The sequence below is a fragment of the Ranitomeya variabilis genome, chromosome 2 (genome assembly GCF_051348905.1).
Source record: "Ranitomeya variabilis isolate aRanVar5 chromosome 2, aRanVar5.hap1, whole genome shotgun sequence".
NCBI lineage: Eukaryota > Metazoa > Chordata > Amphibia > Anura > Dendrobatidae > Ranitomeya > Ranitomeya variabilis.
In genome coordinates this window covers 429702039-429718602 of record NC_135233.1, presented here as the reverse complement: position 1 = coordinate 429718602, position 16564 = coordinate 429702039, and the positions used below count along the sequence as shown (strand labels likewise).

General features: G+C 43.6%; 1 protein-coding gene and 1 long non-coding RNA gene across 5 annotated transcripts in view; one reads left to right on the top strand and one right to left on the bottom strand.

Moving 5' to 3' along the window:
- The window catches only part of LOC143806432 (uncharacterized), an 85496-nt gene extending 73989 nt beyond the window's left edge, over positions 1-11507 (top strand). The window contains exon 3 of the long non-coding RNA XR_013221456.1: positions 11375-11507. This is a non-coding gene — a long non-coding RNA (uncharacterized LOC143806432). The remainder of the gene's footprint in view (positions 1-11374) is intronic.
- Positions 10290-16564, bottom strand: part of ANO1 (anoctamin 1) — a 202908-nt gene continuing 196633 nt past the window's right edge. For 3 of the 4 annotated variants that reach the window (XM_077286965.1, XM_077286966.1, XM_077286967.1), the window contains exons 23-25: positions 14515-14699; positions 14320-14425; positions 10291-13420 (exon numbers count right to left, since the gene is read on the bottom strand). In XM_077286965.1, coding sequence (XP_077143080.1) covers positions 13160-13420; positions 14320-14425; positions 14515-14699 — 552 coding nt within the window. In that variant the 3' untranslated portion in view covers positions 10291-13159. Of the gene's footprint in view, positions 13421-14319; positions 14426-14514; positions 14700-16564 lie in introns of all 4 variants that reach the window. The other variant, XM_077286964.1, reaches the window with a different exon arrangement.

The following is a 16564-nucleotide window of genomic DNA, read 5'->3' as shown; positions in this document are numbered from 1 at the left end:
AAGAGAGAGCGGTGGGACTGTGGACAGTTTGAGGGGTGGAGGCGGGGCTGGGGTGGAGTCTCAAGGGGGCAAAAAAAAATTTGCCAGTATGGGGTCCCGAAATTTCTAGTGGCAGCCCTGTGTGACCTAGAAGAGAAGTCGAGGGCTCTGAGGGTAGCGGCCCAGCAGAGAGACAGCAAGAAATAAAATTGAAATGTTCTCCTCCGGTGCAAGTCTTGGAGGTTCTTCAGCACTGGTTATTGTATTGATGGTTGTACAGTTTGCAGACTTGTTAGTGACACTCTTCAGAGGCTGTGGCCAGGCCTGGTAATGTTGTTTGGGGAAATTAGGATTGCTGTTGTTACCTGACTTCCTTCGCTTTTTCTTCTATGGGTCTACAGAATCTACTCGTGCACTTACGATGTCATCCTGTTAGACCTTATTATGTGCCAACTCAGGTGGTGGCACATTTCCTGAGTATTCAAGTTGTTGGCTTTCGCTTCTTCAGAGCTTTTACAGCTGTGTTTGCTTTGCATCGGTGAACCCTATTGCAAACCTAGCTCAACGACATTGCTGTGCCAGCTATGCATTGATTTGTGCACTCTTCTGCAAGCCCAGTACAACTAGACCACTGAGTCAACCCACATCTGTTTTTCCTGTGCATCTGTTGACTCTGCTTCAAAAACAGCTCAAATAAAATGCTTGTAAAAATCTGTTTATATCACTGTGCCATTACTGAAATGGTGGACTCTGCTGCAAATCTAGCTCTACTATACCCCGGAGACTGCTCTGCATCACTGCTGTGTCTGCTCTGCCTTTGAGCTTCCAATTCCACATTGCTATCTTGTTCCCTTGAGGATTAGGACTCTGCTGCATCTGTTCCATTGTTCCAGTTCTGTTCTACTTATTGCCAACCTGCCACAACAGTGTCCCTGTTCCATCTAGGTCTCAAAGCTGCTATTCATTATTATTGTCCCTGGAACTAATAGTTACAGGGGCTATTGGCTGTTAATTCACTTTAGCTGCAGTTCTATAGATATATTGGATGCACCGGACTGTGCAATTTAAAGGGCCAGAAGTATTAGTTGCAGTGTTTCGACCATTTGCCTCTAAGGCCATATGCACATTACAATATTATAGCCCCGTGTAACCTCAGTATACAGAGCTATATTGAGTTCCCACTTATGCCTCTGATTTCATATGGGGTCTTACAGCTCTATAGTAAAACCTGCAGTAATTTTGTGCATACCACTTAATGATTGAGCTTGGTTCAGACTTTCATGCATTTTTTACAGAGATTTAATGCAAAATTGCATAGAGACGTCGGTGAGTGTAAAATGCGAGGTGGAATTTTTGACAAGTGTAAAAAGATTTTATTACAATTTTTCTATAATTCAGGTTTTATTTCTACATGTAGTGATGTATCTGCATACATGTCAGACATAACACATTTTGTCATTACTGTTTCTTTTCTGCTTGTTTTGCTTTTGTAGCAATTGTAACTTTTTTTTTTTTTATACTGCAATTATACACATATCCTCCAGGGGGTGATCAGGTTCACAAGTAAAATCTGCAGAAGCTATAAGAATCGGTCCCCAGAGATATTTCTGTTGTACAGTCTGTTGCATCGGTCACAAGAGAAGTGAAATACAAAAATCTTTACATTGCTATTACACTTTGCTTTATGGCATGCTGTAAAGCATGCCTCCGTATTTGCACATTTATTGGTGCCAGAAAATGACCCTTTAGCGCGATCCATCAGCGTTTGATGGAAGGAGGTCTGATCATTGTGGCGATGTGACCCATAACAGAATGTTTAGCATTGTCCCCCCTTCACGGCACAGCGCCACACATATGGTTGTGGCTGTGAGTGGTACTGCAGGTCTGCCACATTTAACTGAATGCACAGCTGATTATAAAAGGGGCACCACCATTATTGTGGGGGATAGAAAATACATGGCCCATCCTAAGGGTTAAAATCTCAGAACCATTTTAAGGATTTGGGGGGGAGGGCGAGTTTGATTTACATTTCTGGTAACGTAATCTTGTTTGCACAAGGACATTTAATGCGGGAAGTAAAGTCTGGGATCCCCACTCTTTTTCCCATGAAGTGTGGGCGGCCTGACACCTTTTTTTAATCCCGCACCGTGATCTTCATCCCAACTTTTAGTTTGTTTCCAAATCAAAGAAACTTTCCGGAAAGAGAAACATTTACACTTGTTAACACAGAGCGACGAAATTGTCTGCGGGGATCACAATAAGTCCCTACTAGGGCCGGACAGCAAGAAAAAGTGTGCACATGCATCAATAACGGTAGCAAGCTTAGGCCACGCCGCAGCAAGATTAGGCCACGCCGCAGCAAACTTAGGCCATGCCGCAGCAAGCTTAGGCCACGCCGCAGCAAGGAGCAAACCATGAGCCACGGCTGCTCCATAATGGCCCTATCACTACTGCATGACCTGGTGCACTTTTATTTGTGCACTATATGGTACTATTATGTGGACGTTCCCCATAGAAAGACACTTTCTGCCTGAAATATTTGGATATAATTTGGCACAGTTTTGTGTTCTTTGCCTTGTCTAGAAACACGTCCAGCTCTCTGACGCTGTATGGCACACTTCTTAGGCTGTGTTCACACTAGACATTTTTGCTGTGTTTTTTTTTCTGCAGCAAAACCTGATCTCTTGGCAGGAAAGAAGCTGCTGCAAAAATGCAAGATTTGCTGCATTTTTGCATTTATTTTTTCCTGCAGTTTTGGCATGCTACATTTGTCTCTTGTGCATGCTGATAAAGTTTAGTGACAAAAAAAATCTCATTCTATTTAATCAGGTTTTGGCACAAAATGCTGCAAAACCTCATTACTGTGTTTTTTGGTGCAAATTTTCAGCGTTTTTTCACCACTCATTGCTTTAAATGGATGAAAAACGCAGAAAAAATCTTATAGACTTTTCTGGTACTGTAAAACGCAGCTGAAAATTTGCATAAAAAAGCATAAAAAAACCACCTAGTGTAAACTCAGCCTTTCTTTTGCAACATGAAGATTGGCAGAATAACAGTAGCCTATAACATCATAAGTGAGAGATAAGTGCAAGGCCACGTGATGCCACAAAAGTTATTTTAGAAAAGGTTTCCAAAAAGTTGGCAATTTGTTTTTTATTTTGTTTTTAGCCTCAGACAGTTTTTATGGAGTGGCGTGAGGTTTGGGATCTCATCAGCCTTGATCCAGCCCTATTTTTTAGATAATTAGAGCACGTTAAATAAGTAACTTTTCTATTTTTCCCAAGGTCTTTACAAATGATAGTACGGTAAATGGCGCAATCGATCTAAGAGACACAAGATTTCACATCTCCGCTCCATTTCTCTTAAGTGTGAGTAATTTTTCCTCGATTGTCAGATAAAGGATAAATAGTTCGGTGTCATTTGCTTCCTGACTCAGGAAATCCTTTTTCATCCTGGTTTTTGTCACCGGTCGCTGCGAGATGCCGTGTATACAATCGTACAGGACAAGGAGAAAATGTTGCACCTTCTTGTCCTCAAAATAAGCGGTGATACTTCAAAAGCCGGAGACGCCTGTGCAATAAGACGGATCTGCGTACCTGCTGCCTAAGGGCAGCCTCTTGGTATTCCATGCTTTTATCCGGGGTATATAAAAGTTTAATCATGGGCCTGGGTTCCACGTAGACTGGAGTTGGCATCGGGGCCGTGAACATCTGGCCAGAATTCAGCTGTTGAGTCACCGAACTACAGTGAACGGAGATGAGAGAATCTGGGCGAACCATGAGTGATGGGATAAAGGAAAGGGATTCAGGGAAATGTTTGGTTCGCCTCAATAACATTTATTTAAAGGGGTCTACTAATAAGACGCCCCATCCTGAATATCAGATTGGCTGCGGTCAGACACTCAGCACCCACCATTGATCACCTGATTATGGGGGCTGCTTGCTTTTTTTTTTCTTAGATATGAAGCCTTGGCACTCGATTGTAGAGAAGTAAGGTAGCGCTGTGGAGTATCTGAGGCGTCCCTCCATTCCTCACTGCAGTGGACGTCACAGATACTCCACAGCGCTACTTTTAACTAAGCAGTTTTCTCCAGGGCAATCTGTGAACTGATGAAGGTCCGATTATAGGACTGAAACAATTTTTAATTCTGGATTGCATTTATCAAAATAAAATGACTTCTCTTAACTACAATTGAGTGCCAAGTTTTCATATCTCCCTGTAATATAGGATGGAAGTGAACTATCTGTGTATCTCCCAGTAATATAGGCTGGATGTGAGGATTGTGTGTCTCTCCTAGTAATATAGGCTGGATGTGAGGATTGGGTGTGTTTCTCCCAGCAATATAGGCTGGATGTGAGGAATGGGTGTCTCTCCCAGTAATATAGGCTGGATGTGAGGCATGTGTGTTTCTCCCAGTAATATAGGCTGGATGTGAGCTCTGTGTGTCTCTCCCAGTAATATAGGCTGGATGTGAGGAATGGGTGTTTCTCCCAGTAATATAGGCTGGATGTGAGGCATGTGTGTATTTCTCCCAGTAATATAGGCTGGATGTGAGCTCTGTGTGTCTCTCCCAGTAATAGGCTCTTAACTACAATTGAGTGCCAAGTTTTCATATCTCCCTGTAATATAGGATGGAAGTGAACTATCTGTGTATCTCCCAGTAATATAGGCTGGATGTGAGGTCTGTGTATCTCTCAGTAATATAGGCTGGATGTGAGGTCTGTGTGTCTCTCCCAGTAATATAGGCTGGATGTGAGGTCTGTGTGTCTCTCCCAGTAATAGAGGCTGGATGTGAGGTCTGTGTGTCTGCCAGTAATATAGGCTGGATGTGAGGATTGTGTGTTTCTCCCAGTTAGGCTAGTTTCACACTAGCGTTAACTGCAATACGTCGCAAATGCGTCGTTTTGCCGAAAATACGCATCCAGCAAAAGTTCTTGCTGGATACGTTTTTTCGTCATAGACTAACATTAGCGACGCATTTGCGACGCATTGCAAAACGTCGCGTCCGTTTTGCGACGCTTGGGCGTGTGGTAGCGGACCGTCGGGAGAAAAAAACTTTACATGTAACGTTTTTTGCTCCCGACGGTCCGCTTTTTCCGACCGCGCATGTGCGGCCGGAACTCCGCCCCCACCTCCCCGCACTTCCCCGCACATCACAATGGGGCAGCGGATGCGTGGGAAAAATGCATCCGCTGCCCCCGTTGTGCGGCGGAGACCACGCTAGCGTCGGGAACGGCGGCCCGACGCACAGCGACGGGTTGTTCCCGACGCTAGTGTGAAAGTAGCCTAATATACACTGGATGTGAGGTATGTGTATCTGACACAGGATTATATAAGCTGGATGTGAGGTCTGTGTGTCTCTCCCAGGATTATATAAGCTGGATGTGAGGTCTGTGTGTCTCTCCCAGTAATATAGGCTGAATGTGAGGTCTGTGTGACTCACCCAAGATTATATAAGCTGGATGTGAGGTCTGTGTGTCTTTCCCAGTAATACAGTTATATGAAAAAGTTTGTGCACCCCTATTAATCTTAAGCTTAATGTTTTATAAAAATTGTTTTTTTTGCAACAGCTATTTCAGTTTCATATATCTAATAACTGTTGGACACAGTAGTGTTTCTGCCTTGAAATGAGGTTTATTGTACTAACAGAAAACGTGCAATCTGCATTCAAACAAAATTTGACAGGTGCATAAGTATGGGCACCCTTATCATTTTCTTGTTTTAAATACTCCTACCTACTTTTTACTGACTTACTAAAGCACTTTTTTTTGTTTTGTAACCTCATTGAGCTTTGAACTTCATAGCCAGGTGTATGCAATCATGAGAAAAGCTACTTAAAGTGGCCACTTGCAAGTTGTTCTCCTGTTTGAATCTCCTCTGAAGAGTGGCATCATGGGTTCCTCAAAACAACTGTCAAATGATCTGAAAACAAAGATTATTCAACATAGTTGTTCAGGGGAAGGATACAAAAAGCGGTCTCAGAGATTTAACCTGTCAATTTCCACTGTGAGGAACATAGTAAGGAAATGGAAGAACAAAGGTACAGTTCTTGTTAAGGCCAGAAGTGGCAGGCCAAGAAAAACATCAGAAAGGCAGAGAAGAAGAATGGTGAGATCAGTCAAGGACAATCCTCAGACCACCTCCAGAGAGCTGCAGCATCAACTTGCTGCAGATGGTGTCACTGTGCATCGGTCAACTATAGAACGCACTTTGCATAAGAAGAAGCTGTAAGGGAGAGTGATGCGAAAGAAGCAGTTTCTGCAAGCACGCCACAAACAGAGTCGGCTGAGGTATGCAAAAGCACATTTGGAAAAGCCAATTTCTTTTTGGAAGAAGGTCCTGTGGACTGATAAAACCAAGATTGAGTTGTTTGGTCATGCAAAAAGGCGTTATGCATGGCGGCCAAAAAACACAGCATTCCAAGAAAAACACTTGCTACCCACAGTAAAATTTGGTGGAGGTTCCATCATGCTTTGGGGCTGTGTGGCCAATGCTGGCACCGGGAATCTTGTTAAAGTTGAGGGACACATGGATTCCTTTCAGTATCAGCAGATTCTTGACATTAATGTTCATGAATCAGTAACAAAGTTGAAGTTACGCACGGGATGGATCTTTCAGCAAGACAATGATCCAAAACACCGCTCCAAATCTACTCAGGCATTTATGCAGAGGAACAATTACACTGTTCTGGAATGGCCATCCCAGTCCCCAGACCTGAATATCATTGAACATCTGTGGGATCATTTGAAGAGGGCTGTCCATGCTCGGCGACCATCAAACTTAACTGAACTGGAATTGTTTTGTAAAGAGGAATGGTCAAAAATACCTTCATCCAGGATCTCGTTAAAAGCTACAGGAAGCGACTAGAGGCTGTTATTTTTGCAAAAGGAGGATCTACTAAATATTAATGTAACTTTTCTGGTGAGGTGCCCATACTTATGCACCTGTCAAATTTTGTTTGAATGCAGATTGCACATTTTCTGTTAGTACAATAAACCTCATTTCAAGGCAGAAACATTACTGTGTCCAACAGTTATTAGATATATGAAACTGAAATAGCTGTTGCAAAAAAAACAATTTTTATAAAACATTAATAGGGGTGCCCAAACTTTTTCACATAACTGTATAGACTGGATGTGAGGTCCGTGTGTCTCTCCCAGTAATATAGGCTGGATGTGAGATCTGTGTATTCAGGATGCTGTTGTCCTCTTTTACTTTCATGTATGAGCATAGGCTCTAATCATGGCATGCGCAGATATCATGGGACCCTATAGAAGAAGTTCCTTCCTCCCCCCCCCCCCAAAAAAAAAAAAAAAAAAAGTAAATAAAAAAAATAAAAATTGGTGGGGTCAAAGAAGAGCAAATTTCACAGCTTTGCAGCTCTTACAAAGTAAATTTCCTCCTATCGAAGCCCCTAAATTGCCATTTCATTGCCCTCATAAATTATAATGCTAAGAATAGTGTCCCCCCCCGAAACACAGTATGATACCCCCACTGTGAATTCTTCCACAGCACCCTTCACACAAATGGTATGACCCTTCTGTGCAGTAGGAACATGGTTATTCCTGTATTGCGTGTCCAGTTTCTCTTTGTATATACAGCTTTGCCTTGGAAAAGTTGACGTCTGCTCTGACGTCTAAGTGACGCTGTATGCACATACTAGAAGACCAATGGATATTTGTGCTGGAGGAATCGCCACCTTATGCGGAGACTGCTTCATGTAACACCCAGTTAGTCCCAGGAAGCTCATACATGTGAGATTTCCATGCAAAGCTTTTCTTAAGTTAATGGTAGACCTGTTTCCTATCATGGAGGGTCTGTAAGCATCAAGACATTAATGCGACTGTCTGCTGTGCCAAGAATTTGTTTGCATCACTTGATCTCGTACTATAAACTATTGTACAATCCAGGACACGGCAACAGGCATCCTTGGGTGTAATGTGCATCACTGGAATCTGGAGAAGACCATAAAATTACAATATCCCTTCATGTTGTGCAGCACCGTAATGTGATAAGTTACTCAGGGCTAAGTCTACGTTCACATTAGCGTTCGTCGCCGCATGCGTCATGCGCCCCTATATTTAACATGGGGGCGCATGGACATGCGTTGTGCTGCGTTTTGCGACGCATGGCCGCAAGCGTTGGGCGCAGAGAACGCAACAAGTTGCATTTTTTTTGCGTCCAACTTTCGGCCAAAAAGGACGCATGTGTCGCAAAACGCAGCGTTTTAGCGTGCGTTTTGTTGCGGTTTTGTTTGCATTGTGCGTTGCGTCGCCGACGCTGCGGCGCACAACGCAAATGTGAACATAGCTTAAGACTGAAGCATTTTGATCCTGGTACAAAACCTTCCAGGGTCACAATCAGACGAGTCTATGCCTGTCTTATTCTCTGATATGATGTAGACCAAAAAACATGCAGGGGAATTCAATATTTTAGAATCTTACAAGGTTTTATGTAACATAAGGACAGACAGATAATGTAGTTGCTATTGAGCCACTGGGCCTAGCTGCAGATTGTCTCCCATTTTAATGGGAGGAGAAATTTCTTTCCAAAGGTCCTTCCAACAAAATGTGTTGGGTATTAACCAAGGCTCATCTGCTTCTGTTTGCACGACTGATGCATGAGATTACTTAAAATGAAACAGAATATCTGTATGGACAAGTGAAGCGAGCCCCAAAGAACAGACAAGTGAAGCGAGCCCAAGAGGACGGACGGATAGACAAGTGAAGCGAGCCCCAGAGAACGGAAAAGTGAAGCAAGCCCCAGAAAACGGACTAGCGAAGCGAGCCCCAAAGAACGGACAAGTGAAGTGAGCTCCAGAGAACGGACAAGTGAAGCGAGCCCAAGAGGACAGATGGACAAGTGAAGCGAGCCCAAGAGGACGGATGGTCAAGTGAAGCGAGCCCAAAAAGACGGACAAGTGAAGCGAGCCCATGAGGATGGCCATATGATCAGATTCCCAGAGAATGAACATGTGAATGGAGCCCTAGATATCGGACATGTGAACAGAGCCCAAGAGAACAGACAAGTGAAGCGAGCCCCAGAGAACAGATTAGTGAAGCGAGCCCCAGAGAACAGACAAGTGAAACGAGCCCAAGAGAACAGACAAGTAAGGCGAGCCCAAGAGAACGGACAAGTAAGGCGAGCCCAAGAGAACGGACAAGTAAGGTGAGCCCAAGAGAACGGACAAGTGAAGCGAGCCCAAAAGAACGGACAAGTAAAGCGAGCCCAAGAGAACGGACAAGTGAAGCAAGCCCAAGAGAACGGCCATATTACCAGACTCCCAGGGAATGAACATGTGAATAGATCCCTAGATATCAGACCTGTGAAAAGAGCAGACATGTGAACAGAGTCCAAGAGAACAGACAAGTGAAGTGAGCACAAGAGAAAGTGCAAGTGAAGGGAGCACAAGAGAAAGTGCAAGTGAAGGGAGCACAAGAGAACAGACATATGATCACAGTCCCTGAGAATGGACTTATCAACAGAGCCCTAGAGACAAACAAAGGAAGTGAACTTAAAAGAATAGACATGTGAATGGAGCCATAATAGCCAACAGATGAAGAGAACCCAAAAGACTGGACATGTGAACAGGTAGTTCAGGGGTGGATAGTTTACCCAGCATCATAAGGAAGCCTTTTTATTCTTTCCCATGAGGCCTCCCGATCCTGGTGTACTCTCAATGTATCAGATTCCAGCTGTCATTTTTTGGAGGCACATTGAATAATGAAGATGTGTTCACCATGTTTGTAAATGACCAGTTGAAGGCTGGAAGCATCTTAGTTCAGGGTCGCCACTCCTTTGATCGCTTCCCTCGGAAGTCCAATGTTATCGCTGATTTTAAGGATGTACATACAATAGAGATGTTGTTGGTGCAAGCCACAGAAACATACTTGCCTACTTTCCTGGCATTTTCGGGAGGATCCTGGACTGTCTGCCAGACCTCCCAGAAAAGTTGGCAATTTTCCGAAGTTGGCAGTTTATGAATGTTTCTTGTGGCAAACACCAAGATTCGCTGTCATCAGACGAAGCCCTGGAGCCAAATTGCCCTTTCTGGTGTCAGGAAAGGTGTGTGGCCTGTAAGAGTGTGGGCAGGTGGCCATGGGCCAAAGCTAGCAAGTATGCACCATAACCTTGGTCAGAAGTGTCCAGCACTAGCTGCAATTATCCACTCTTTTCTCTAGGACATGACCCTACTCATGGGCCCGATGATTACTATGTTGTGTGTATACCCTTGTCTTACAGGGCACAATGCTGAAGCGACCCAGGGACACGTTAGAGCCCATCGCCCATTCTTGGGTCATTCTCATCAGGAATAAAAGGAAAGCACGTCTTCTTGTAGAATTGCATATTTACTTTATTATTAACAGGCTTTAAATCATTTACTAGAATAGATTTATAAAGAGATGTACAACTTTTCTTTAAAAAAACAAAACAAAAAACATAAAACATTTAAGAAACTAGACTAATGACTTAACGTGCCACCTTGCTTTTTGCGGAAGGTTCGTTACCGTGCACATTCATGCTAATCCGTCTGCCACAGCAATCATCAGTGGACTGCGGTTACACAAAGATGCCAGGATATGGAATGTCATTTATACTGAAGACACTGGAGGGTGAGAGCACCAAGGGATAGTTCTCAAAGATGAAGACTAATAAGCGTGTCCCAAGATCATAACCTCAGAGTGGTGGGATTGTTCTGCTGGCTCTAGTGATCCACCATTTCTTAAGGCATTAAAAGGGGCCACCCCATAAACGTAACAGCATAGGTGATAATTATAGGATCACTGGGGGCCGACCACTAGGACCCCCACCAATCACAAGAACGGAAGTCACAAAATCCTTTTTGTGAATGTAGCAGTAGTGAGCATGTGCGACCACCACTTTATGCTCTATCCTTAGGAGTGGTGGTCACACTGGGATCGACAGGGGTCTCTACAGTCAGACTCCCACCAATCATATATTGTTTATGGGACAATATGGGACAGTCAGATCGTACATACCTCTTTCTCAAAGACCAGAATTTTCAAGATTAGAGAAATATGGCTGCTTTTTTCCAAAAGCAATGCCACAACAGTTCATGGGTTGTGTCTGGTAATGTAGCCCATAGCCAATCACTTAAATGCAATGAGCTGCAGTACTCCACACAACCTGTGAACAAGGGAGGTGACGTTTCTGGAGGAAAACAGCCATGATTTCATATCCTTGGGCATTTTAAGGACCAGGAACGAGACTGGACATTCCTCGGAAGTACTGGTGACTTCGTGGACACTCTGGCTCGGTAACAGTCAGGTATAAATCAATATTAAATGAATGCAATACATTTTATTATTTATCATTAATATAATAATTTATTCTGCATTACAGTGTTATAATTTCACATATCCATCCCTCCTAGAATCATAACAGGTTGATCGGTGTAATAGACAGACGAAAACCGATGAGAAGAACAATGATGATGATGAACGCTGTTTGCTGCCATTGACCAACAAGACCCCTTCCAAGGTGGTCCAGACCTTGGCATGTCGACCGCATGCTCCTCAATAGTCAAGCAATGTGTTAATGCATGGTAAGGTTCTGTGTAGCCCGCTATACTGTCAGGCTTCAGTATCCATCCGCCCAACCTTGTATCACATTCCAGGGGTGGACCCATTGCAGTTACTACTAGGGTGTAATTCGGGGCATGATTCAGTCTTGGACGACACACAGGACCTGTACCTGGGATGGGGAGCAGTCACTGCGTGGATGGGACCGAAACTTTAGACCAGTGGTGTTCCTTTTCAGCTGTTGTAAAACTATTACATCCCACATGCCAACAGCTCAAGTTTTGAAAGAGTTGGAAACCACCAATTGGGAAAGTGGTGACTTGAGGTCGTGGTCTGGTTTGGGAACTCCTTGAGTAGATGTGTTAGGTTGACACAATCAATACCAAAGTTCTTCCTTGTGTTGTCCCACAGAATCTCAGGATAGGTGATAAATGTATGATTGATGGCGATCTTACCAATAGGATTCCCAATTATCATGAGAACGATCCCCTGTGCAAATGGAGCCATAGGGAGCATCATTCGTGACCACCGTTGTCTAGCGTTATGGTCACACATGTGCACCACCTCACCATTTACACAGAGTACTTTGGCCCTCCCGTTGTCAAGACTGGCCACCATTGGTCAAACATTTATTGTCTATCCTATCCGGACCTTCATCATGATGTACCTATATCACAGGTGTTATAATAAGGATGAACTAAGAAATTCTTAGGAAAAAAAAAAAATTAGAATTTTTACTGTTACCAACATTCAATAGAAGTAAACCTCAGGAGCTACCAGGAAGCCCGAGGGGCGCCCCACAATCCATAGCACGTCATAGGTTACACCGAGGGGTATTAGTCATGTAGCTATAAAATGCTAAATTCACAAACAGGAATCCATCAGTTTGACAATAAACTTTGCATCAATAAATAGATTATAAAAGTTTCATATAAAGAGGAAAAAAAAAGGTGTCTTTACATTGCATAGGTAGGCTCTAAAAAAATATCTTCTCTGCAGCGCTGAAGGATACACTCCAGTCCGACAAAGTTAAGAAAACGCATTTCCGTGTCCGTAGAACCGATGCAGCATAACTCTCAAGCTGGAGGATCTCACCAAGGTCACATTTGGCTATTTGAGGAGAACTCCAAGAGTCTGGTATATTATTATCTTTTTTTTAAAGGGCAGATTGCACAGTTTGCTCAGGAGGAATGTCAGCAGCGAGCTGTCTGTAAAGATCCATGAAGTTGCGGCCTTGTCCCGTCCAAGCCTTACATAAAATTAAAGACAGATGGACAACTTATTGATATGCTACTGCTTAAAAAAAAAAAAAAAAAAAAGTCTGCACGACTCACTAGAAAAGCTGAAATGTTCCACGAGTGACCCAGCAGAAGGCACAATATACCCAAGACAGAGGAAATACATTCTACTGTTACTGTAACATGCAGATGCCAGGAGTCGGTGACACTGAAGTCATCGAGCCAGTCAAGAAATTCCCTGCCGTACTGCTCGTCCCCAAGAGCATGGTCCTCTGGCCACACAAGGTGGGAGCCAAGATAGGCTGCACAAACAGCTGGCCAAACCCTCAAGAGTGAAATCTTGGATGACCTATCAGTGGAATGAATTGCCCAAACAGCGAGTCCTCCGGGTGACTTGCCCTACACATCTATGCGGTGCGAGTACGCAGACGTTGTGCTCCCTGTGTTGCTGCGGGAAAGTCTGGGGCTTTGGTTGTTGCAGTTTTCACCTCTTTTCTTATCATGGTCTTTCCAAGTTTCCAGCATTTGTAATTTTCCCTGTTCTTCCTTCAAGAACACTTCAACCATTAAGACTTTCTCTCGGTGGATCTGTTCGCTGATGTCTTTGGGAATGTCTGGGATGATCCAGTCTACAAAATCGCTCATGAACATGACCAAGTTCTGTAACAGAAGGGGAGTAAGTGAGACGAGGAATGAAAGTGCAGGTCTGGTCACGAAATCCAAAATAGGTGAAACATTTAGGTACTGCAGTTCAGCTTACATGGAAGTGAATGGGAGCAGAGCTGCAGTACCCGGCTTAGTTTGCAGACTCTCTCTCCTGAATGTGCATCTAACCAGGGGCAGACATATCATTGGGTCAACCTGTGCAGTCACACAGGGGCCGAAGAGGTTATGGGACCTATTTCGACCTGCAAAGCAGGTGGAATTGTGCATCACGATGAGCTTTGGACTTGACAAGTGCCCATGTACTGTTCTTGCACATCTGGCCTTTTCAGTCTGTGTCTGCCAGTGGATCTAAACACAAACCTGTTTGGATGTATTGGATTTGAAGCTAGATGCAAGTTTAGGAGAGGGGGCTTTAGACTGAGTTGACTGTCAGGATTGAGACTGAACGACACCAAGCAGCTTTCAGTGTACTGTAATTCATGCATGCTGCAGAAAAATAAGTGGTAGAAAAAAATATATATTTTAAATTAAAACCAATTACTAATGTTTTATTCCACAAATGTATTGCACTAAAAATTTAATCTCCTGAGCATCAATGCAAAATTCAGGACTTGGCTGAAAATGCTACCTCTGCACCCCCTATATGTATACCCGTGCCTTTGTAAAACACCATATTTAATAGGATTATACCAGGAAGTCACTTTCGAAGGGACGTGTAAATCGGCCCGCAATGCACGGACTGGCTGATGGCTCTCCCGACTCGTGTGACAGCTTCATATATTCCTATGCAGCTGTCACATTAGGGTTGGAAGAGCTGTGGCCAGTCCGAGGATTGAGATCCGATCTCCGCCTATTTTATATGGCCAGTAAGGCCACCGACAACACAAACGTACCTGAAAAACTATGACAAAAGCCAGTCTTGCAGCCAGAACAGCCCAGAACTCCTTTGTGATATCATATTTATTCTCGGACCACGGCGCTTCCCTGTAATCTTTGTATCTGGATAAGAAAACATTTCCATTCAGTAAGTTGCATCGGCAGGAGGTACACAGGGACTGCAGAGGGGAACGGGGACACAGAACGGCTACCTGCAGATTTCCACTGGGTATCCTACGTCCTGATCAATGTTTGGCCCGGTACCAGGTTTAAAGTCACTGACATTAAAGTAGGCAAGGGTGTTGTTGAGAAAGCCATGCATGGTGCCATCAGGACTGTACATGTATAGGTACACGAGGCGTGGAATGAAGTCAGAGGTGAATGAGATCACAAAGGCCTGAGTGGTAATGACAAATGAGATGCATTAATCAAATGGAAAATTATTAATTGTTTTGCACACATTTGGCTTCTAAAATGTTTTTAATGTTTTAAAAATAGACAGATTTTTCTCCTAAGTCCCAATCCAAAATTTAGCATAAGTCATCTGTAATACTGGACTCCGCACACCTCCCATTTACACACATTGTACTATGTAATTCTTTATTTGCTCATGTGGTGGCACTGCAGGGAGATTAAACACTAGCAGCCAAGTTGCCCTACAGTTCACGGGTGATCGCTGAAGGTCTAAGCCGCAGCCATCAGCATATGTCAAGGGATGTTTTTAAAAAATTTTTTGTAGGAAACTGGGAGCCAGAGAAAGTGATACTAACCAGTTATCAGACAAATTACAATATATTGGTGCAGTTGTAGGTAAAATTAAAATGGAAAAGTTAAACTTGTGAAACAGCGAAGGTTATTCTATCCCATAGATACCATTAAAAGCAATCATGAGAGAGGATCGTCAGCTGATGCTCCCTCCTTAATCATTGTTCCTCAGCGTCTGACGTCTCAGCGCAGTGGGCGCATTGACATCACTACATTGTGCCCAAGGCTCTAAGATGTGTGGGCGCTTCAGAATGCTAGCCGCAGAGACCAGAGCAGTGGGGGACTGAGGAAAGTATTGTATTTTTTGTTTAATCAGCGAGTACATTGTGGTAGCCATAATACTGTATGGAGGACGAGGAGTGCATTATACTGTATCCGACTATGGGGAGTGCATTATACTGTATGGAGGACTATGGAGAGTGCATTATACTGTATCCGACTATGGGGAGTGCATTATACTGTATGGAGGACTATGGAAAGTGCATTATACTGTATGGAGGACTATGGAGAGTGCATTATACTGTATGGAGGACTATGGAGAGTGCATTATACTGTATCCGACTATGGGGAGTGCATTATACTGTATGGAGGACTGTGGAGAGTGCATTATACTGTATGGAGGACTATGGAGAGTGCATTATACTGTATGGAGGACTATGGGGAGTGCATTATACTGTATGGAGGACTATGGGGAGTGCATTATACTGTATGGAAGACTATGGAGAGTGCATTATACTGTATGGAGGACTATGGGGAGTGCATTATACTGTATCCGACTATGGAGAGTGCATTATACTGTATGGAGGACTATGGGGAGTGCATTATACCATATCCAACTATGGAGAGTGCATTATACTATATGGAGGACCATAGGGAGTGCATTACACTGTATGAAGGACTATGGAGTGCATTATACTATATTATACTATACTATATGGAGGACTATGGGGAGAGAATTATACTATATTTAGGGCTACGCAGGGCTATAATAATATTTGGAGAGCTATGTAGGGGCCATTATAATATTTGGAGGACTATGTGGGGGCCATTAAACTGTAGGCAAGCAATTATACAGTGGGAATGTTTGTTTGTGGTCCATCATACTGTGTGGAGGGCTAGTGGGGGTCATTATATGGTATGGAGGGTTAGTGCAGGGCATTATACAGTGTGAAGAGGTATGGGAGCCATTATACTGCATGGGGGTCACAGTTTGGGAGGATTATACACCCTTGGGGGGTCACCATACTTTTTCGGGAGAGTTAAGGTGGAGTATAGTAGGGTCATCATACCGTGTGTGGAGGAAGTCACTGTGGAGGTATCATATAGTGTTTGTGGGGCACCTCTGTTAGCATCATACTTTATGGGTGCTGTGAAAGTGAATCTAGGGGCTAAGTAGCAGGAAAATGACTGTGTAATGGCTGCAAGGTTAGGAGACATGCTCTTCTGTGACCCTGCCAAATCTCAATTCTGTTTTTATGTTGGGGGGGTGCAATTAAA